The 21,727-nt window shown below is 50.0% G+C and overlaps 1 protein-coding gene across 1 annotated transcript in view; it reads left to right on the forward strand.

Moving 5' to 3' along the window:
- EPS15L1 (epidermal growth factor receptor pathway substrate 15 like 1) overlaps positions 1 to 21,727 on the forward strand; it is a 117,437-nt gene that overhangs the window by 76,643 nt on the left and 19,067 nt on the right. Inside the window, exons 17-21 of the mRNA XM_008157816.3 lie at positions 2,126 to 2,249; positions 3,174 to 3,224; positions 4,532 to 4,668; positions 15,539 to 15,599; positions 16,375 to 16,457. Coding sequence (XP_008156038.3) covers positions 2,126 to 2,249; positions 3,174 to 3,224; positions 4,532 to 4,668; positions 15,539 to 15,599; positions 16,375 to 16,457 — 456 coding nt within the window. The remainder of the gene's footprint in view (positions 1 to 2,125; positions 2,250 to 3,173; positions 3,225 to 4,531; positions 4,669 to 15,538; positions 15,600 to 16,374; positions 16,458 to 21,727) is intronic.

Consider the following 21,727-nt stretch of genomic DNA (forward strand, 5'->3'; position numbering starts at 1 on the left):
GTGGAGACCTGACTTTCAGTTTAGGGAGCTCATGGCTGGAGCTCCCAGAATCAGTCTTTTCTCTGACATTGTCCACTGGTATTTGGCAGCCTTCCAAATGATGATGAAAACATTTTTAAAAAGAAATCAAAACAAATCCAATCAACTTGTAAAGTGGTGCCAATTAAAAATGAAAGAAACTTCTGTTTTGAGGCCAAGTTGTTATTATTAACTGCTGGCTTCATCTGTGTTGTGATCCCTCTTTGATCCTTCTGGGGTAGGTACCTTGCCCCATGGTACAGTTCGAGAGGGGTATTTCCCCCTGGCCTCCTGGCTTCCTTAGATTAGGACTCCATCCTATTTTCTGTGTCTGAGAGCCCCATTGGGTGCTCCTTGGGTACCCATCTGTGGTCATTAGCACCACAATGTCCCTACAGAACCGTGCTCTGCCACCAGACCGGTGCTTGCAGACCTCTGTACTTACTTGCCTAAGAACCTGCTGTGGTTTCCCCACCTTGGGAAGGTTTTCCCACCCTGGCTGGAGGCTCCAGATAATCTCTCCCAGGTAAGAACAATTGCTTCATATTCATCAGAGGCCAGGGGGGTTGGTTCGTTTTTTCCAAAGCCCATGGCTTCCTGTTTTCCAAAGCCCATGGCTCTGAGACCCATCCTGCCCCCACAGGTGGACTGGCTCATGTGGTAGAAGCTTGTCAGGAATCTTCCTTTGGCACCTTGGATGTCATTTCCCAGTAACCACAGTTGTATTTTGACTAAAGCTCCAGCTCTTTCATTTGGTTTTGGTCAGTTGGAAGAATGGATTCATGTGCCAGCCCCATAGATACTGGCACATTCACCAGAGTCAGGGAGGACGTTGTGTTTTTAAATATCACAGTGAAACTTACTTGTTTTCACTGAGGATGTGTCTTTATTAACCAAAACACTCAGTATTTTTAAGCCAAATGCATTGTTCCCTTATATACTGCAAACTCCACCTCCCCCCTTGATAGGCTGTTTCCACTATAAAAATGTACTCTTCAAAAGCAAATCTTTTTTCCTTCTGATTTAAATATGCTTGTTTGTTTCTAGAAATAAGCACTTAAAAAAAATGCAAAGTAGTGTATATGCTCTAGTAGTTCTAACTGCATAAGCACTCACTTCCTCCCAGGATGCAAATAGCCAGCATTGTATGTTTCTTGGTGTGGAAACAGCATGTTTTAAAATGCCCACACGCTCTGAAATAAAGATAACTGAGGGAGATCACACCTTTGAAGAGTCCTGTGCTGCAGTTGGTGGCTTGTTATATTTTCTTTTCTGAGATTTCAAAAAATGTGACTTATTTTCTGTCTCAATGATGTTGTGTTTGTTTTTTTTTTTTTAAATTCTAATTGTGGTAAAATACACATAACAAAATTTACCATCTTAACCATTTTCAAGTGGGCAGTTCAGTGCCATTAGGTACATTTACATTGTTGTGTAGCCATCACTACCATCCATCTCTAGAACTTTTTCATTTTCCCAAACTGAATCTCTTTCCCATTAAACACTAACTTCCCATTCCCCCACTCCTAGCCCCTGGCACCCACCATTCTACTTTCTGTCTCCATGAATCTGACTACTATAAGGACTGCCTATAAGTGGAATCATATATATGATTTCCTTTTGTGACTGGCTTATTTCACTCAGCATAATATGCTCCAGGTTCATCCATGTTGTGGCATGTGTCAGAATTTCTTTCCTTTTTAAAGTTGAATAATATTCTGTTGCATGTATATATACCACATTTTGTTTATTCATTTATCTACCAGTGGATGCTTGGGTTGCTTCCACTCAGTGATTTTTAAATAAACTATTTTAGAAGAGTGTTAGGCTTACAGAACAATTGCCAAGGTGGTACAGAGTGTTCCCATACACCCCACACCCACGTTCCCCTATTAAAATCTTTATATGGTACATTTGTCACAACTAATGAGTCACTGCCGCCACAGTATTATTAACTAAAGTCCATCTTCAATGATTTTTTAAAAAAGTTATTCTCTTTAGAGTCATAGCACTAAAAGGAAAAATTATAAGTTAGGTATGGAATTCTGTACTTTGCTTTAAATCTGAAATAATAAAGTCCCTGTCCTGTCTCTTCACAAAATTTTAGGATGATCCTTTCAAAAATAAAGCCTTGTTATTTAGCAACAATGCCCAAGAATTGCATCCGGATCCTTTCCAGGCAGAAGACCCCTTCAAATCTGATCCGTTTAAAGGAGCCGATCCCTTCAAAGGTATTTCATTTGGCTCCCACTCTCTCACTGAAAGGCTGTTTTCTTTGTGCCATTGAGGGTTGTTCAGTGACCAGAATAGGTGGGGGATATCACCCTTTGGAATGGAGGAGGAAAGGAATCCTCTGAGCCTCGCGGGCCTTTTGAGTTTTCACCGTACCCAGTTAACTGAGGAGCTGAGGCCGTGGGGTGTGGTGGGAAGATCTCATGGCTTGCTCAGCCCCTAGACACTTTGCACTTCAGTTTCCATCCACCAGTGGGTGGCACATACTTCCTCACTGCACTGGAAGGATTGGTAAGATAATCAGATATAGTAATGATTATGAAACTACCTATTACTGAAACTACCTTGCAAATGACAGATCCCCACATAAATCTAAGGACTCAACTGGTAGGTTTACCCAGAGCTACATAAAATAACTAAGAATTTCTAGAAACAGGATTTCCTACATTTCTCCATTTTTTTCCCCCAGAGCAAAACAGTATTTCCAGGAAGACTATCTGTACATTTCTGAGAAAGATACCGAGGCAGGGAGTGGCAGTGGGACTCTTTCCAGTTGCAGATTTGGAGTGAAGCACCTTAGGCAGCTCCTGAGGCTCAGATGTACCGAGCTTATCATGGCTCCAGGGTGGGCCACGTGATTGAGGACTGGGGCAGCCCCAGGTCCCCTGTTCTTATAACCAAGGGATGTGAGGGGGAGATGAGATACAGGAGTGGCACATGGCGTAGAAGGAGAAGAGTGAATCCTGGCTTGTAGATTTTCTCTGACACTGGCCTGGGTTGAGCAGCCAGAATACCTTTCACTTCATCTTACGTCCTAGCCACCAAAAACTGCCTCAGCCAGTGGCCTTCCCTGCTCTCCCACTTTGATAATGCTAGGGTCGTTTCTACTGTAAAGCTAAACGTTTCTCTCTCCTCTAATCTAGGTGACCCGTTCCAGAGTGACCCCTTTGCAGAACAGCAGATAGCTTCCACAGGTAAAGCCTTTGTTAAAAGACACATTTCATGTACTCGTCCTCAGAATAGTCTGGTTCCTAGTGCAAGTTGAAGGCCATGTAAAACATCTTCCAGTCTCCTCCACCAGGCCCCCCACCACAGGGCAGCAGAGAAGTTCATTTCTGAAGGAAATGGGCAGTAACGTTGTCCCTCCCTTTCACAGTCTGGTGCCCTTGTTGCCGTCTCCCATTAGAACTAGAAAAGGAGCTCCCGGCAGCCCGGTGATTGTTGCCCACAGCAACTCAGTCACTTGTGCCTGCTTATGTCACCTGTGGCAGCTTCGGGGGGTCCTGTGCAGTACACGCACATGGCAGGACTTCTGTCCGTCCATTCCAAGAGTGGCGGCAGTGTACATTGGGAAGGACAACTGTTTGCATTGCACGAAAGCCTAGTGTCTGTTCTTTCCTGGTGATGGTGGCTTTCCCCCTTCTCTAGTTACCATGCCGCACCCCACATTTGAGGGGAACGAACACACTGTGGTTGTGGTATTGGGATCACTTTGCCTATATTTTTTCTTTTCTTTTTTTATTGAGATAAAATTCACATAACAAATAATAATTTTAAAGTGAACAAGTCACTGGCATTTAGTACATTTCCAGTGTTCTGTCACTATTATCTCTATTTAGTTTCAGAATATTCTCATTACCCCAAAAGGAGACCCCATCCCAATTAGTAGTCATCTCCCCATTTTCTCTCCCCCAGGCCTTGGCAACCACTAATCTGCTTTTCTCTTTCTATGGATTTGCCCACATTGTTGATTATTTTTAAAATCGGCTTTATTGAGAGGTATAATTTACACACAACAGAATTCACTAATTTTAAGTATGTAATAAGATGTTTTTTTTTTTTTCTTTTAAATTGATACTCAGAGAGAGGAAGGGAGAGAGGGAGAGGAACATTGATGTGAGAGAGAAACATCGGTCAGTTGCCTCCTGCACCATGGGTATGTGCCCATACTGGAAATTGAACTGCCACTTTTTGGAGTTCAGGACAACGCTCCAACCAACTGAGCCACACCGGCCAGGGTGAGATGAGTTTTGACAGATGAGTATAGTTGTGTGGGATAATGAACATTTCCATCATCCTGAAAGGTTCCCTTGTGCCACCCACCCCCAAACCCCTAAGTCTCTGGCAACCACTGATTTCTCTCTCACTATGGTTTTTACCTTTTCTAGAATCACCTAAATGGCATCAGTCACTTATGTGTTCTTTCATATTTAGCTTCTTTCACTAAACATAATGTTTATTCATGATGCATTCTTTTCCTCCTTTCCAAAACACTTTGTAGATCCTTTTGGAGGAGATCCTTTCAAAGAAAGCGACCCATTCCGTGGCTCTGCCCCCGATGACTTCTTTAAGAAACATACAAAGAATGACCCGTTTACCTCAGACCCATTCACGAAAAACCCTTCCTTACCTTCAAAGGTGAGTGATGTGGGAAGGGGGAGTACCTGTGTGTGCATTGTGCCTGTGAAGGCAGCCTGTCCTTGTCTTTCCCTACGGATTGAATTGGGATTCTGTCCTTTGCTCACTAAGCCTGACGCTTGTGGGCAGTGTGAGGCCAGGTGGTTCTCTAGCAGCCAGGTCATGGGCCAGGGCTCATTCCTGGATGGCAGGGTGGCTGTGCCTGTGGGTCCTTGCGAGGATCATCCTGTGAAGCATGGCGTCACATCCCAGTGGTCCAGGGAGCTCAAGTCAGGAGGCAGCAGTGTCCTGAACAGCTGTCATTCCTCTGTCCCTTTCTGTGCCCCTTTACTTCAGCTCAGGCCCGTCTGCTGGGTTCTCTGCTCTGTCTCTGCCCCAGCTGCTGCTCTGTCTCCCAACAAAGACAAAACAAAACAAAGCACCACACACTTCCACACACCAGCCTGGCCTCCACATGACGACCCCTGCTTTCTTCCTAGTGCACAGCAGTGATAGTGCCAGTGGAGTCAGACTGCCTCAGTGGGTCCCAGTCACGGCAGGAGGAAGCCCAGACCAGCCTAGCTGCACTTAGTGTGTGAGGCAAACATGACCCCCGCCCCCCAACATCTAGCAAACCATGTGTTTTGTACAACATTAGGCCACAAAGTGTTTTGTGATTGAATAATTTTTGTGACTGTGTGAGGGTGGTTTGTAGCCGCGCTTAGTGTTCTAGGTTGCATCTCTGTTCCCACTTACACATTCCTTGGTTTTTTTCTTCCCATGGACCTGTGTGTGCATCATCAGACCCAGAGTTCCTTGAAGGCAGGGGTTCATTTGTAACATTGCTGTCTATAGGACCTGTCATGGAATATTCTTTTTTTTTGGTTTTGACGATCTGTCCTCTTAATTAAAAAAATTAATGTTTTTATTGATTTGAGAGAGAGAGGAAGGGAGAGGGATAGAGAGATAGTAATATCGATGAGAGAGAAACATCATCCATTGGCTGCCTCCTGCACAGCATTTACTGGGGATCAATCCCATACCCTGACCAGGAATTGAACCAGTGACCTCTTGGGTTCATGGGTCGACACTCAACCACTGAACCACACCGGCTGGGCTGTCCTCTTATTCTTTTTAAATATATTTTTATTGATTTCAGAGAGGAAGGAGGAGGGAGAGAGAGATAGAAACATTCAATGATGAGAGAGAATCATTGATCGGCTGCCTCCCCCAGGCATGTGTCCTTGACTGGAATCGAACCCGCGACTCTTCAGTTTGCAGGCCGACACTCGATCCATTGAGCCAAACCAGCTAGGGCATGTCCTCTTATTCTTTATCAATTTGTTATCTTTTCCACAAGCCAACTTATGGCTTTGTTAATTTTCTCTTCTGTTTGTTTTCTGTTTCACTGATTTTTGCCCTTTATTATTTCCTTCCTCCTATTTATTTTGGGTTAGTACATTGCTTTTCTATCCCTAACATCTTAATATCTAACCTTAGGCCATTGATTTTAGACCTTCTTTTCTAATGTTTTTAAAGCTACACATTTCCTCTAAACACTGCGTTAGCTTGCTTTCCACACATTTTGGAAAGCAGCTATGCAAGCCAGTATACCACCAACACCACCCACACATTTGGATATGTGTCTTCATTGTTATTCAGTTTGAGATATTTTCTAGTTTCCCTTGTGATTTCTCTGAACCATGTGTTATTTAAAATGCATTGTTTTGTTTCCAGATACTTGTTTTTTTTTCTTTCTTTAGGTATTATATAATATTGATTTCTAATTAATATCTATTGTTATTAGAGAACATATTTGTATGTTTTTATTGAGACTCTGAAATTTATTGCGACTCGTTTTGTGGTCTGTGTTGGTGAACATACCACATACATTTAGGAAGAATGTCTGCAGTTATTGGGTGTCATGGTCTATAAATGCCAGTTAGGTCAAAGTTGGTTGTATTCAGGTCATCTATGTCTTCACTGTATTTGTTTTCTGATTCTTCCAATTGCTGAGAGTAGGGTGTTAAAGCTCCAATTATTGTGGAATTGTTTATATCCCCCTTAATTTTGTCAAGTTTTGCTTCATATATTTTGAAGCTTTATCAAGTGCCTATCTAATAATAATGCAAATCGACTGAACGGCCGAACAGCAGAACGACCGTCCAGACAGGGATGTGAGGGCCTATTCTTACACGAATTCCGTGCATCAGGCCTCCAGTACATGTATAATTATTGTCTGATGCAGTGTCCTTTTTTTATTTTTTATCATTATAAAGGGTTTCTTATTTTCCTCAGGTTATATCTTTGTCTTGAAACTATTTTATCACACATTTAAAGTAGCCACTTTATCCTCCTTTTGCTTACTGTTTGCGTCATATTTTTTTTATTCTTTTATTTTCAACCTATTTGGTGTTTATATATATCAAGGTGTTGGCAGAGTTGGTTCTTTCGTTTTTTAAAATATATTTTTATTGATTTTTAGAGAGAGGGGAAGGGAGAGGGATAGAAAGATAGAAACATAGATGAGAGCTTCAATCGGCTGTCTCCTGCATGCCCCACACTGGGGATTGAGCCCTCAACCCAGGCATGTGCCCTGACTGAGAATCGAACCCTGACCTCCTGGTTCATAGGTTGACACTCAACTACTGAGCCACACCAGCCAGGCTGAAGGATATCTTTTGAGTTGGCTGTGTAGTTGGGGCTTGCTTTTCTATCCAGTCTGGAAAACTCTGCCTTCTAAATGGAGTGTCTAATCTTAAGTCCCTTATCCCTTAACATTTAATGTAATTATTGATATGGTTGGATTTAAATCTAGTATTTTATTGTTTGCTTTCTTTTAATCCTCTTTGTTTTGTACCTCAGTTCTCCCTTTCCTGCCCTCTTTTGGATTAAGACATCTATTGGCCTTTTAACTATGCCTCTTTTTATTATTTTTTAGAGGTTGCTCTAGGAATTAACCATATACACTTAACTTTTCATAGGCTACTTGGAGTTAATATTATATCATTTAATGTAAAATTTAGAAAACTTGCAGCCATATAGGTCCATTTATCCATCTCCCCTCAACTAGTAGCATCTCATGTTATAGCTGTCCTGTGAATGTAAAACATGTAAATGTATTATAAAGCCAGTAAGATGGTATTATAATTTTTGCTTTGCTTCATTGTATTTTAAAGAAACTTTAAAGAGGAAAAAAGTGGTCTTTGATTTTTACTCATTGATTTACCATTTCTAACACTCTTCATGCCTCTCTCAAGATCTTATTTTCCCTCTGTTATCATTTTCCTTCAACCTGAAGAACTTCCCTCGGCACTTCTTGTAATACTGGTCTACTTAGTTGTCATTCTGGAAGGGTTTAAGTGCCCAGTCTAGTAGTATTTTTTTCCTTTTAGCACTTTTAGGATGTTGTTCCACTGCCTTGTGACCTTCATTGTCCTTGATGAGAAGTCACCCATCTTTCTGATAGTTGTTCCCCTATATGTAACATGTTTTGCTGCTTTAAAGAGCGTCTCTTTACCTTCACTTTTCATTAGTTTGTGAAGTGTCTGGATGTGTGTTCTTTTTGTATGTATGCTGTTTGAGGTTTGCCGAGGTTCTTAAATCTATAAATTATGTCTTTCACCAAGTTTGGCAAGTTTTCAGCCATTATTTCTTCAAATATTTTCTTTTTCTATCCTGTTGTTGTTTTTTTCTTCTCTTTGTGAGTTTATGGTTATACCTGTATTAGACCTTTTGCTAATGTTCCCACAAGTTCCTAAAGCCCTGTTTTCTTTTCATTCTTATTTTTCTTTCTTCAGATTGGGAATTTCCACTCTTCTGTCTTCAACTTTGCTCACTTTTTTCCTCTATCCTTTGTTTCTTTAGTTTCTATTTGTCTGTTAAGATCTCCCTATCTTTTTTTTTTTTTTTTTTTTTTTTTTTTTTTTTTTTTTTTTTTTTAAATTTCTTTATTGATTAAGGTGTCACATATTTGTCCTCGTCCCCCCATTCCCATCCCACCCCTCTCCCCACGCATGCCCCAATCCCCTGTTGAACTTAACCGTTGGATAGGCTTATATGCATGCATACAGGTCCTTTGGTTGAACTCTCCCCCTCCCCCCCACCCTCCCCCTACCCTCCCCTATCCTCCCTCTGAGGCCCGATAGTCCGATCGATGCCTCCTTGCTTCTGGTTCTGTTCTTGTTCCTCAGTCTATGTTGTTCATCATTTCCCCTAGATGAGCGAGATCATATGTCACTAGATATATACTAATAAGAACTGAATGTGAGACGAGCAATAATAGTTATGCTGACAGGCAAATGAATCAATCTGTAGCGAGCTTCCCCCTGGACCAACAGTTCTTTTGAGACCCAATTTCAATGTCCAGTAGTTCCTTATGTGTACATGTCAGCACTGACCCCTCAGTTCTGGATGGTGGACAAATGGTGGTAATGGAGGTCCGACTCCCTCTGGTTTGGTCTCGGCCGAACCCAGGGGCACGGCGTCACCCGGACTAAGGGGCACGTGGCCTCACCCATACCCAAGGGGCACGTGGTCTCACCCGGGCCTGGGACCCAGCCTCACCCGGATGGATCCAGGGGCGCACGGCCTCACCCGGACCCAGTATCTGGCTTCACCCGTACCCAGGGACGCTTGGCCTCTCCCAGACCCAGGGGCACGTGGCCTCACCCGGGCCTAGGTGCACGAGGCCTCATCCGGATCCAGGGACACATGGTCGCACCCGGACCCAGGGACGCTTGGCCTCTCCCAGACCCAGGGCCACTTGGGCTCACCCGGGCCTAGGTGCACGAGGCCTCACCCGGATCCAGGGACACATGGTCTCACCTGGACCCAGGGACGCTTGGGCTCTCCCAGACCCAGGGCCACGTGGGCTCACCCGGGCCTAGGTGCACGAGGCCTCATCCGGATCCAGGGACACATGGTCGCACCCGGACCCAGGGACGCTTGGCCTCTCCCAGACCCAGGGCCACTTGGGCTCACCCGGGCCTAGGTGCACGCGGCCTCACCCGGATCCAGGGACACATGGTCTCACCAGGACCCAGGGATGCTTGGCCTCTCCCAGACCCAGGGCCACTTGGGCTCACACGGGCCTAGGTGCACGAGGCCTCACCCGGATCCAGGGACACATGGTCTCACCCGGACCCAGGGTCGCTTGGCCTCTCCCAGACCCAGGGCCACTTGGGCTCACCCGGGCCTAGGTGCACGAGGCCTCATCCGGATCCAGGGACACATGGTCGCACCCGGACCCAGGGACGCTTGGCCTCTCCCAGACACAGGGCCACTTGGGCTCACCCGGGCCTAGGTGCACGCGGCCTCACCCGGATCCAGGGACACATGGTCTCACCCGGACCCAGGGACGCTTGGCCTCTCCCAGACCCAGGGCCACTTGGGCTCACCCGGGCCTAGGTGCACGAGGCCTCACCCGGATCCAGGGACACATGGTCTCACCCGGACCGAGGGACGCTTGGCCTCTCCCAGACCCAGGGCCACTTGGGCTCACCCGGGCCTAGGTGCACGAGGCCTCATCCGGATCCAGGGACACATGGTCGCACCCGGACCCAGGGACGCTTGGCCTCTCCCAGACCCAGGGCCACTTGGGCTCACCCGGGCCTAGGTGCACGCGGCCTCACCCGGATCCAGGGACACATGGTCTCACCCGGACCCAGGGACGCTTGGCCTCTCCCAGACCCAGGGCCACTTGGGCTCACCCGGGCCTAGGTGCACGAGGCCTCACCCGGATCCAGGGACACATGGTCTCACCCGGACCCAGGGACGCTTGGCCTCTCCCAGACCCAGGGCCACTTGGGCTCACCCGGGCCTAGGTGCACGAGGCCTCATCCGGATCCAGGGACACATGGTCGCACCCGGACCCAGGGACGCTTGGCCTCTCCCAGACCCAGGGCCACTTGGGCTCACCCGGGCCTAGGTGCACGCGGCCTCACCCGGATCCAGGGACACATGGTCTCACCCGGACCCAGGGATGCTTGGCCTCTCCCAGACCCAGGGCCACTTGGGCTCACCCGGGCCTAGGTGCACGAGGCCTCACCCGGATCCAGGGACACATGGTCTCACCCGGACCGAGGGACGCTTGGCCTCTCCCAGACCCAGGGCCACTTGGGCTCACCCGGGCCTAGGTGCACGAGGCCTCATCCGGATCCAGGGACACATGGTCGCACCCGGACCCAGGGACGCTTGGCCTCTCCCAGACCCAGGGCCACTTGGGCTCACCCGGGCCTAGGTGCACGCGGCCTCACCCGGATCCAGGGACACATGGTCTCACCCGGACCCAGGGATGCTTGGCCTCTCCCAGACCCAGGGCCACTTGGGCTCACCCGGGCCTAGGTGCACGAGGCCTCACCCGGATCCAGGGACACATGGTCTCACCCGGATCCAGGGACGCTTGGCCTCTCCCAGACCCAGGGCCACTTGGGCTCACCCGGGCCTAGGTGCACGCGGCCTCACCCGGATCCTGGGACACATGGTCTCACCCGGACCCAGGGACGCTTGGCCTCTCCCAGACCCAGGGCCACTTGGACTCACCCGGGCCTAGGTGCACGAGGCATCATCCGGATCCAGGGACGCATGGTCTCACCCGGACCCAGGGACGCTTGGCCTCTCCCAGACCCAGGGCCACGTGGGCTCACCCGGGCCTAGGTGCACGCGGCCTCACCCGGATCTAGGGACACATGGTCTCACCCGGACCCAGGGATGCTTGGCCTCTCCCAGACCCAGGGCCACTTGGGCTCACCCGGGCCTAGGTGCACGAGGCCTCACCCGGATCCAGGAACACATGGTCTCACCCGGACCCAGGGACGCTTGGCCTCTTCCAGACCCAGGGCCACTTGGGCTCACCCGGGCCTAGGTGCACGAGGCCTCACCCGGATCCAGGGACACATGGTCTCACCCGGACCCAGGGACGCTTGGCCTCTCAGACCCCGGGGCACGTGACCTCACCCATGCCTAGGTGCACGAGGTCTCACCCGGATCCAGGGACACACGGTCTCACCCAGACCCAGGGACGCCTGGCCTCCCCCAGACCCAGGGGCACGTGGCCTCACCCGGGCCTAGGCGCACGAGGCCTCACCCGGATCCAGGGACACACGGTCTCACCCGGACCCAGGGACGCCTGGCCTCCCCCAGACCCAGGGGCACGTGGCCTCACCCGGGCCTAGGCGCACGAGGCCTCACCCGGATCCAGGGACACACGGTCTCACCCGGACCCAGGGACGCCTGGCCTCCCCCAGACCCAGGGGCATGCGGCCCCACCCGGGCCTATGTGCACGAGGCCCCACCCGGATCCAGGGACATATGGTCTCGCCCGGACCTAGGGGTGCGTGGCCTCTCTCAGACCCAGGGGCACGTGGCCTCACCTGGACCTAGGTGCACGAAGCCACCCGGACCCAGGGGCGCGTTACCTCTCTCAGACCCCTGGTCGCGTGGTCTCACCCGGATCCAGGGGCTCACGGCCTCACCCGTACTCGGGACCCAGCCTTACCCGGATCCAGGGGCCCACGGCCTCACCCGGTCCCAGGGTTCAGATTCGCCCGGACCCAGGGGCACATGGCCTCACCCGAACCCGGAATCCAGCCTCACCTGGACCCAGGGGCGTGTGGCCTCACCCAAACCCAGGGGCGTGAGGCCTCACCTAGACCCAGAGGCGTGTGACCACATCTGAGCCCAGAGGCTCGCAGGCTCGCCTGGACTCGGGTCTCAGCGGGGTTTCGTCTTCTTGATCCCAATTCCTGTTGGTCAATTCCCTCTCAGCAATTCCTTCGGTCATTTTCTCAGAGCTCCAGGGCGGCTGCCGCAGAACTCGTTGGGCGGCGGGCTCGGCAAGGCTCCGGTGTGCCCGGTGCCCGGCGGTGGGCTGGTCCGGTGTCGCTGCGTCGGCCCTTGGGTCTGCAACGGTGGCCAGTCACTGAGCGTGCGCACCTGGCCACTTCGGGGCATTGAGATTCTTGAAGGACTCGGAGGTCAGCAAGCACGGAGTCTCCCACCCCATGTCTCCCAGGGGCTCGTCTGTCCGTGCTCGGCAGCGAGTGGAGCCGTCCCCTCAGCCGGAGACCGCCGGGGGAACTGCGCCGAGCACGTTCCAGGCCACCATTGTGTCGCCTGAGCCATAGTTCTTAAAGTGTGGACTTTGGGTCACCAGCATCAGCATCATCCTGCGTACCTCTCTCTTTTATTCTAGTTGTAGAGCATCTGCTCAGCCAGCCCCCCGGTCTTTCTGGCTGGTGTCTGCTCTGCTCTCCCGTCGTAGTCTCAATATTGTTGTGGTAGGCAACGATCAGGCTGCCGCCCTATGTCTCCATCTTGGTCCTCCTTTGTACAGTTAAGTCTTGATTGTTGTTGGTGTCACTGGGAGGAATTGTCCTCCAGGCCAATTGGCCGTGAGGACCCTCTTTGTCCATATAGGAAGAGTTGCTGTGCAGGAGATATGTTTGTGGGCCGGGTCTTGATGCAGCAATGCCTTGGCGCTCACTGAGTCTGCCTCTAGAATGCCTCCCTTATGCAAGTGATTGAAATCTGGTGTCATCTCCCACCAACCACTAGATGCCCTCGTTTCTGGGTCTCCAATGCAGTGTGGGTCAGCCACTACCTGAGGCACTCAGCAGGAAAAAGCTTCTGCTCAGCTTGGCTGGGGCGGAGCTACAGGGTGGAGCCTACAACCTTGGCTTCCTGTCAGCCCCGCCCTATGAGGCTCCTGTGTCTGTGTCCCTCTGTATTCCTTGCAAACACCTCTGAGAGAAACGCGCCCTGGAATTTCGCCCACTGCCAAACAGTCCAGTCCCTCCCCTAATGAATCTGGACTCCCAGATTCTCGCCTGGAACTGGGTTTCAGTGCAGTTGGAACTGGGTCTCAGCGCAGTCTGGCGTCCCTGTCTCCTTCCCAGCAGGGCCACCCAGTGGCGCAGGCAAAAGTCCGTCCTCTGCGCACCTTCCAGTGCGCGCGTCTGGAGCCGCCGCTTCTCTGTGCCTCCGCCACCACAGCCCAAATTCATTCCCCCAGCGTGCGCCTGGCTTCCCAGGGTTTCGCCCGGAACTGGGGTTCAGTGCAGTCGGAACTGGGGTTCAGCACGGTCCTGAGCTTATGTCTCCTTCCCGCTAGGGCAGTTCAGTGGCGCAGGCAACAGTCCGTCCTTTGCGCCCCTTCCCGTGCGCGCCTCTGGAGCTCTGCCTTCCCCCGCTCCTCTGTGCCTGTGCCCCACAGCCCAGATTCATTCCCCCAGCCTGCGCCTGGCTTCCCAGGGTTTCGCCCGGAACTGGCGCTCAGTGCAGTCGGAGCCGGCGCTTAGCGCACTCCGGAGCCTTTATCTCCTTCCTGCCAGTGAACGCCGGCCAGGCCGTCAGCCGCCCCCTCCTCTCCGGCTCCATCCTCCCCGCAGGCGCGCGCGCTCGTGTCTCCGCCAGTTTCTCCATACCTCAGGCTTTTACGGCTCCCCCGATTGTCCCCGTGGCCCTCTCCTTCCCCCCAGCTGTGGGCATTTCAGTCCGCCAGCTCTCCTGTGGTTCTGGACGATGTCCGTTCTGACCTCTAGTTGTGCCTTTGAAATTGTTGTGCCCGGCTGCAGGTTAGGTGTTTCACCTATGCCGCCATCTTGGTTTCCCCTCTCCCTATCTTTTTATTCAAGTGTATTTTCCTTTATTTCATTGAGCAGTTACACTGCTTTAAAGTTGTCATCCTCTGAGTATTCCAACATCTGGGTCATGTTGGGATTAACTCCATTGATTGTCTTTTCCCTTGAGAATTAGCTACATTGGTTCTTATATGTTGAATCATTTAGAAATGTATCCCGTGCATCATGGGTACTCTGTTATGGACACTGGATGCTGTTACATTTCTCCAAAGAGCTTGAGTGGTTTAGTTTCACCAGGCCATTAAGTTGGTGAGATTCACACTTCAAACTCCCTGTAAGTTGCTCGCTGTCCACAGGGTAAGCCTGAGACTTGGGCAGAGCTGAACATGGAATTTGGGTTTCCATTCTCTTCCTCTCTTTTCTGGATCCCTGTCCCTTCCCATGGGTGTGACTGTCCCAGGCTTCCATCCTCTGGTCTTCAGGCCAGAAATAATGGCATTAAAAAAAAAAAAATCCTCACCCAAGGAGTGAGGATATTTTTCCCCCCATTGATTTTGAGAGAGAGAGAGAGAGAGAGAGAGAGAGATTAGTTGCCTCTGGCACATCCCCCTGGATCCCCGACCGGAGTAGGATTGAATCTGCAACCCAAGTACATGTCCTTGACCAGGAATTGAACCTATGACCCTCCAGTGCACAGGCCAATGCTCTAACCACTAAGCCATGCCGACCAGGGCAAAAGATGGCATATTTTATTGAAGTCTTAAGCCTCCCTATATTCTCAAATATAGCTGTCAAAATGGAAAACTCAACCTTGTACCATACATGCGTTTGAACTACGTGGATTCACTTATTCAATTTGTAAGTTGTTCACAGGTCAACTATAATTTTCATCTGTGGTTAGGAATTGGCATATGTGGAGAGTGTATTGTATTTATACACTGATTTTCAACTGTGTGGGGGATCAGCACCCTTAATACTTACGTTGTACAGGGGTCAACTGTGCTATTTTTTCTGCCACGTTTCGATTTTCCTCCAAAGCCTGCCTTCTTTGGTTCACTTCCTAAGCCTTCAAGTGGTTGTTATTGTTGTTTTTTTAAAAATTTAATTTTGTTAAGACTTTATAGGTATTATCTGCAGGAAGGGTCAGTCTGTTGGGGTTTCACTCTGCTGGGGTTTAGTTTTAATAGTTTTACCCTCCCCAAGGCCCAGCACCAGATATAGTGCATGTAGATGTCAAGAAAAATTGTGGGTTGAATGAATAGACGGGGCAATAAACTGCTTTTCACTCTTTCCTCTTTCCTTTCACTCAGCTCGACCCCTTTGAATCCAGTGATCCTTTTTCATCTTCCAGTGTCTCCTCAAGAGGATCAGGTGAGACTGATGGCTTATTTTCCTTTTGACTCTTCCTTAGGCAGTGGAAGGAACTCACCCATTTAATGATTTCATTTCCAAAACTGGTGTGTCCTCAGTGTTTATGTCGTTAGACAGTGGTACTCAAACCCTCACCAGAGGCAGTTCAGCCAGAGCTCCCCCTAGCTGTTCATCTTCCCAAGTAAGTGCTGGCATCTTTCCTGAAAGGAAGCTCAGCAGTAGGAATTAACTCTGTAATAACACCAACGTTATTGGTTACTCTTTACTCATTCCTCTGTATAAATCTTTGATTTGTACCTTGGAATTTTTCCTAAAAGAATCCAAAGTTTGATCAAGGGTCCTGGTTTTTGCATCAAGGGAAAGGAGCATTTGCAGACTCCCCCTTGCTTTTGGGAATAGGCCCTGCCTGGTCCTGCGGCCTTGCTGGCTTGTTGGTTACAGAGTTTGATGTCATAGGTGGGCATGGGGGTTTACTCCAAGCAAATCGCCCCACCAAAGAGAAAGCTCAACAAAAATCTCTACCCACAGGTGACTACCTCATGTCAATCGTGTGGGTGGTGGGTTACTGTGGAATGGCTCCTCTTCTCCCTCTTACCTCCCCTCCTGAACCAGTGGGAGAGCCCCATCCTGAAGTATGACCCCAGCAAACAAATGTGACCTCCCGGATCTCCTGCTTCCAGGGCTGTTGGGTACCGAGAGGCAACCCTTTCCTTTGACCCCAGGAGGCGTGTCCTGGGATGCCCTGTAACTCTGCCTCTGTTGGTGCTGCTTGCAGGTCACTTTGGAACTTTAGACCCCTTCGGAAGTGGGTCCTTCAATAGTGCTGAGGGCTTTGCGGACTTCAGTCAGATGTCCAAGGTAAAGCCCCTCCCGTGGAGCACCTGTGCCTCTGCCAGGTCATTGTGCCTCTTGTGGTCTTGTCATGGCTGCCAGGAGTAGTTGTTAACACCACATACGTATTTCCTTTGTACATGTCAAACTCTGAAATGCACCCTCACACGAGGCCATGAGTCAGTGGACAAGGTCTAGGAAGTACCTGTGACTGTGATTAGAACCGTTTTCCTTCCTCTGCTAAACTGTCCGAGCCCCCAATCCCTTCTGAGGCTGGAACCCTGGCACCGCAGGCTGGCAGGTGGGAGGTGTCTGGAGGAAGTGGGATAAGTGTCTGGGACTGCCTATGGACAGAATCCCAGTGGGTTTGGAAAGGGAGAGTTCAGTGAATAAATCCACAGGTGAAAAGTTCAAGACAGACAACATTCATGCCATTCTCAGGCTGGACATCATTTCCTTGTGGCTATAGGTACATTAATTGACTATGGATGTAGCTCCAGATGGTGTCAGAGTGCTGTCTCGAGAGCGATTTGGGGAGGAGCTGCATCTTTAATGTAGCAAGAAGTCAGTCGATCATGTCCAGAATGGACAGATCCAGAACTAGCAGTAGAACTCCATGATTACTGAGGTAAATTTCAGAAGAAACTACTAAGAAGTAGAAAACGTTGGCCTTCCCAAGTGGGAAAGGCAGCATGCTGAGGGTCTTCTGTTCTTTTTATAACCTTTAGGGTGCCTTGGTTTTAACTATGAGCATGCATTTCTTTGAAGAATTAAGGAAAAACGTTAGGTGTGCTGTCTTGGCCTGTGTGTTCTACTCCTTCTGGCAGCCCCCCAGGCAGGCGAGGGGGGGGATCTCTCATAGATAAAGAACCTCATGCAATACAGCCTATGGCCCTGGAGCATAGAACTCTGCTTTCTTCATTCATTCTTCTTGCTCCTGGCCAGATATCATTGATCCCTGGGAGGGGAGGGACACAAACAATACAACCCCATTCTCTTATCTATGTCCTAGTTGGGGAAGGCTCACAGCCAGATGGTGCAAAAGGGACCGGGGAGGGAGTACCTGGAGGATGTGGGAGCCATGCACCCACATCGAGGAGTACCCTGCTTGTCCCACCAGTACCTTCACTGCACCAGCTCCTTGCGGCATCCTGCTTGCTTGCTCCATGTTCATTCAGCCCTAGGAGCACACAATTGTCTGGGCACTGAGCTCTTGTGGTTAGCAACATGTGATTGTGGTACGCAGCTTCCGAGAAGCATTTGAGATTCTGTTTAGGTTTTCAAAGAAACGCGCTAGCATACAGTTGAGGTAGCAAATCCAGCTTTGAAAATCCAGCTTGGAGAGGCAGAGTGTCTGTGTGCCCATTGACTGCCGCAGTAGGGAACCCAGAGATGCTGGTGTTCCGGCCTCTCTTCTTCCAGTTCCTGGAGGGAATGGGCCTCCATCCCTCATGTGGAAACACTGTGACCCGGACTATTGGGCTGCTGTCTGGGATTGGTCAGAAGGCACCTGAGTGTGAGATTATCCCTCACATTTGCTTGTTGCTTAGTGGCTGTGACACATGCCTGCACTCCTTGAGTGGAGCTGTGTGCTCTCAGCTTCCATCCCTGCTTAGCAGACGGGAAACCATCTCTTGAAATCAGAAAACTTCTGCCACATGGTGGCAGCATCCCCAAGAAAGGGTTTGATTGGATTCTCAAGCTGTCACTGTGGTTCATCTCCCTGCAGGAGGCTGGCCCCAGAGGCAGAGGGAGTGAGAACTAGCAGTGGTCCAACTAGGACAAGGACAAGGACAGGGCACAAGGGAGGCCCTCATTTCAAGAAGTATCTCAGTAGAGGCTGTGGGGTCTGAGGGCTGATGCAGGATGGCCAGCCACCCCTCCTTCCTCCAGGCAGACTCTGCAGAGACCCCAGAGCCAGGCAGTTCTGAGCCTAGGTCCTTTCTTCTCGTTCTAACCTAAAGTTGCACTGTCCCCCTTGAAATTCCAGTTTCCTTCTCCTTGTTATCATGTCCCCATCATGTCCCCACACACGTGCACTTTATGACTCCATAGCCAGCGCCCCTTCCTGTTGGTGGCCCTGTGTGGGGTGGAGCTGAATGGGGCTGTGGAAAACTGCCTCCAGTACCCCATTGTTTTGCTTCCACGATCCCATCCGCTCCTGATCTCGTGCCACTGGTGCCGCTAAATACCAAGCCCTAACCTTGTAGGTCTGTGTTTCCCTTTTGGTTCCCTCTCTGTTTTTCAAGAACATCATGTGTATAAATAAAAGCCTGAGGGAAACGAAAGTAAAGTGGCAAGAAGGTGTGTGGGTTTTTTTTGTGTGTGTATGTTGTTGTTTTTTTTTTTTAACACATTGCCAGCTTTTCCCCATCTGAGCAGGGTTGTCTACCCTCGGCTTGGCTGAAGGAAAGTAACAAGTCAGTGATGTGACTCCAGTCAGTTCCTTTGGGAGCTACTTCAGGCTTGCATTCCTAGCTGAGGTGTCCCCTGACCCAGAGAGATTTTTCTAGACTGTATCAAGCCTATGTTACCCAGCTTTCAAAACACATTCCCCCAAATAGATTTCAGGGAGCATCTGAGAATAAAAACAAGACCCCAGCTTAATTAGTTCACACCTCTCCTCTGAAAAAGGCCATCTATGAAATACTTGGCTGGTTGTTAGCCCGTGAGTTGTTTTTCATGTTTGTTTGTGGGGTTTTTTTTTAGCTAGGCATTTCTATTTAGGGATGTTTTTTTGAACCCAAACTCATTTCTTTTAGAGCTGCTTTTTTTCACAGTAGCTTCTCTCTCTCTCTCTCTCTCTCTCTCTCTCTCTCTCTCTCTAAGCACACTTCACTCTGGGCCAGCCCAGAGAGCCCCTACTGACTTTACTGAAACCCTTCCAAAAATAGCGACTTTCCCTGAAGTCACAGCCTGAGGAGAAATAAGTCGGGTTCCAAAGGAGGCTTCTTGGGAAACTTGAAGTTGTGAAGATTGGGATTTGGAAATGACACAGGCTTTTGAGTGTTAGGAGTGATATAATTCACTGATGTGGGTGCACCAGGCATTTACGGTTGAAACCCTTTCACATGGGAGCAAGCTGCTTCACTCATTGTGTTTAATGAAGAGGGAGTGGAGAGTACCCAGCCTGCCGGGACAGTTATTGTAGCACATGGGCCGGCTGGACAAGGGGACTCTGCACCCAGAGACTTGGGGGGAGCTGTTCAGAGGGCCCTGGTATCCCTTTGCACCCCATCCCCAGAGCTAGTACATGGGCCAGTACTCAGGATCAGGACTGGGGTCCCTGTACTGCTGCTCTACTAGGAAAATGATCTTGATTCCTGCCTGTTAGTCTCGGGTTGTGGTGACATTGTGTGAGCCCCAGGCCCGGGGTGTGTTCTACGAACAGCAGAGGCAGAAGCACTAATGTTCCCTACTTCTCTGTGTCCTTTGCCCCACCCCATTCTTTCCCAGACAACAGACCCTAAACCACCCATTTTATTTATTTTACTTTTTAAATTGATTTTTAGAGAGAGGGGAAGGAAAAGGGATAGAGAGATAGAAACATCGATGAGAGAGAAACATCATTCTGGGGATGGAGCCCACAACCCTGGGAATGTACCCTGACCACGAGTTGAACTGTGACTTCTTAGTTCCTGGGTCGACACTCAACCACTGAGCCACACCTGCTGGGCTAAATCACCCATTTTAAAGCGAAGCTTCGGGTCAACACTACCACAGTTCCCATGCTGCTGCCCCCGGAAAGACTCTGCAGATGACAGGCAGCAGCAGACAAAAGTGTTGGGAGCTGAGAGGTGTTTGCAGATTCTTGTGATGTCTGAAAGAATTCCAATCACATCCACACCTTTGTCATGGTAATAACCACACTGTCTTTGTGCTGTCTTTGTCCGGTGCCAGTTGGAGCAATTTACACATGACCTTGTGTTTTGGCCTTAGCCTGTGAGCTAGGAGCTGTCATTATTGTCAGCTTCACAGAGGCAGTGACTGAGGCACTGAGGCTGTTAGTAGGTGGCAAGGCTGGGCTTCCAGACCCCAGCCCTGACCACCATGCTCTGCAGCCTGTCCAGGCAGACGTTCTGGAAACTTGAGCCGCAGATTTTGCTAAGAGACTCCCTGACTTGTATCTAAAAGAACAGTGACCATAGAACCTGGGAGAGGGGAGCAGCAGCTGTGGAGAAGGCACCTCTCTGCCCTGCCACAGCCCTGGCAGCCCCACTCACTTGGAGCTAGGATGGGCTTGGCAGAGAAATGAATCTGGGGAGGGGGGAAGGGTGGCGTTGCAGATCCCCATCTTCCTTGGGGCCTTCTCCTACCCGCTGACCCCTTGGCCTGCTCTGCTCTTGTCTACATCCACGTGTGTCTCCTTCACAGGCCTGAGGACAGTGATGCTCTGCCCAGAATGTGGCCTGAGACCTACCATGAGGTGACAGGATGCTAGAGCCTAGGGTAGGGCCCAGAAGCCCTGGCCCAGGAGGCATATGTCCTGGGTTCCCACTCTGACTCCTCTGAGGTGCTGTGTGACTAGCAGGCTCTGCCTTCTCTCTGTGCCTCTGTTTCCCTGTGTGTAAAATGGAAGTGATGGGCCCTAGCTGGTTTGGGTCAGTGGATAGAGCATTGGCCTATGGACTAAAGGGTCCCGGGTTTGATTCCGGTCAAGGGCACATGCCTGTATTGCCGGCTCAATCCCCAGTAGGGGTCATGCAGGAGGCAGCTGATCAATGGTTCTCTTTCATCATTGGTGTTTCTCTCTCTCCCTTCCTCTCTGAAATCCATAAAAGTATATTAAAAACAAATAAATTAAAAAAACGCAAGTGATGGCAGAGACAACATCTCCTACGCAGGCTGCATCAGAGTGCTGGGGTAGGGGCCAGCGTGTCCAGTGGAGTCAGCTGAGTGTGTAGAAGCCTTCTGAACCCCTCCTCCCTGTGGGCTAGCCATCTGTCCCCAACCTGAGACTAACGTTTATGACTGATACCAGAGACAGAGGAAGCTGAGTTCTTGTCCCTGTGTTTGGGTCCTGGAGGGGAGGAGCAGCGCACAGCAGTCCCAGTGACAGAGGCAGGCCCTTCTCCCTACTTCTCCAGTGGTTGTTGGGTCCAGCTTGTCCGAGAAAGTCCCACCGATGTGTTCCTGCTTTGTTTTCTGTCCCTAGGCCTGCCCCACTGGGGGAAGAATTAAAAGTGCCCCTCGTTGTGTGGCACCCCACCCCCCTTCACTTAAAGGAAGCTTCTTAATAGCTTATTTTTGTCATACCTGAATTGCCAGCATCACTACTCTTGTGCTTTGGGGACATT

This window comes from Eptesicus fuscus, chromosome 6 (assembly GCF_027574615.1).
Source record: "Eptesicus fuscus isolate TK198812 chromosome 6, DD_ASM_mEF_20220401, whole genome shotgun sequence".
Lineage (NCBI taxonomy): Eukaryota > Metazoa > Chordata > Mammalia > Chiroptera > Vespertilionidae > Eptesicus > Eptesicus fuscus.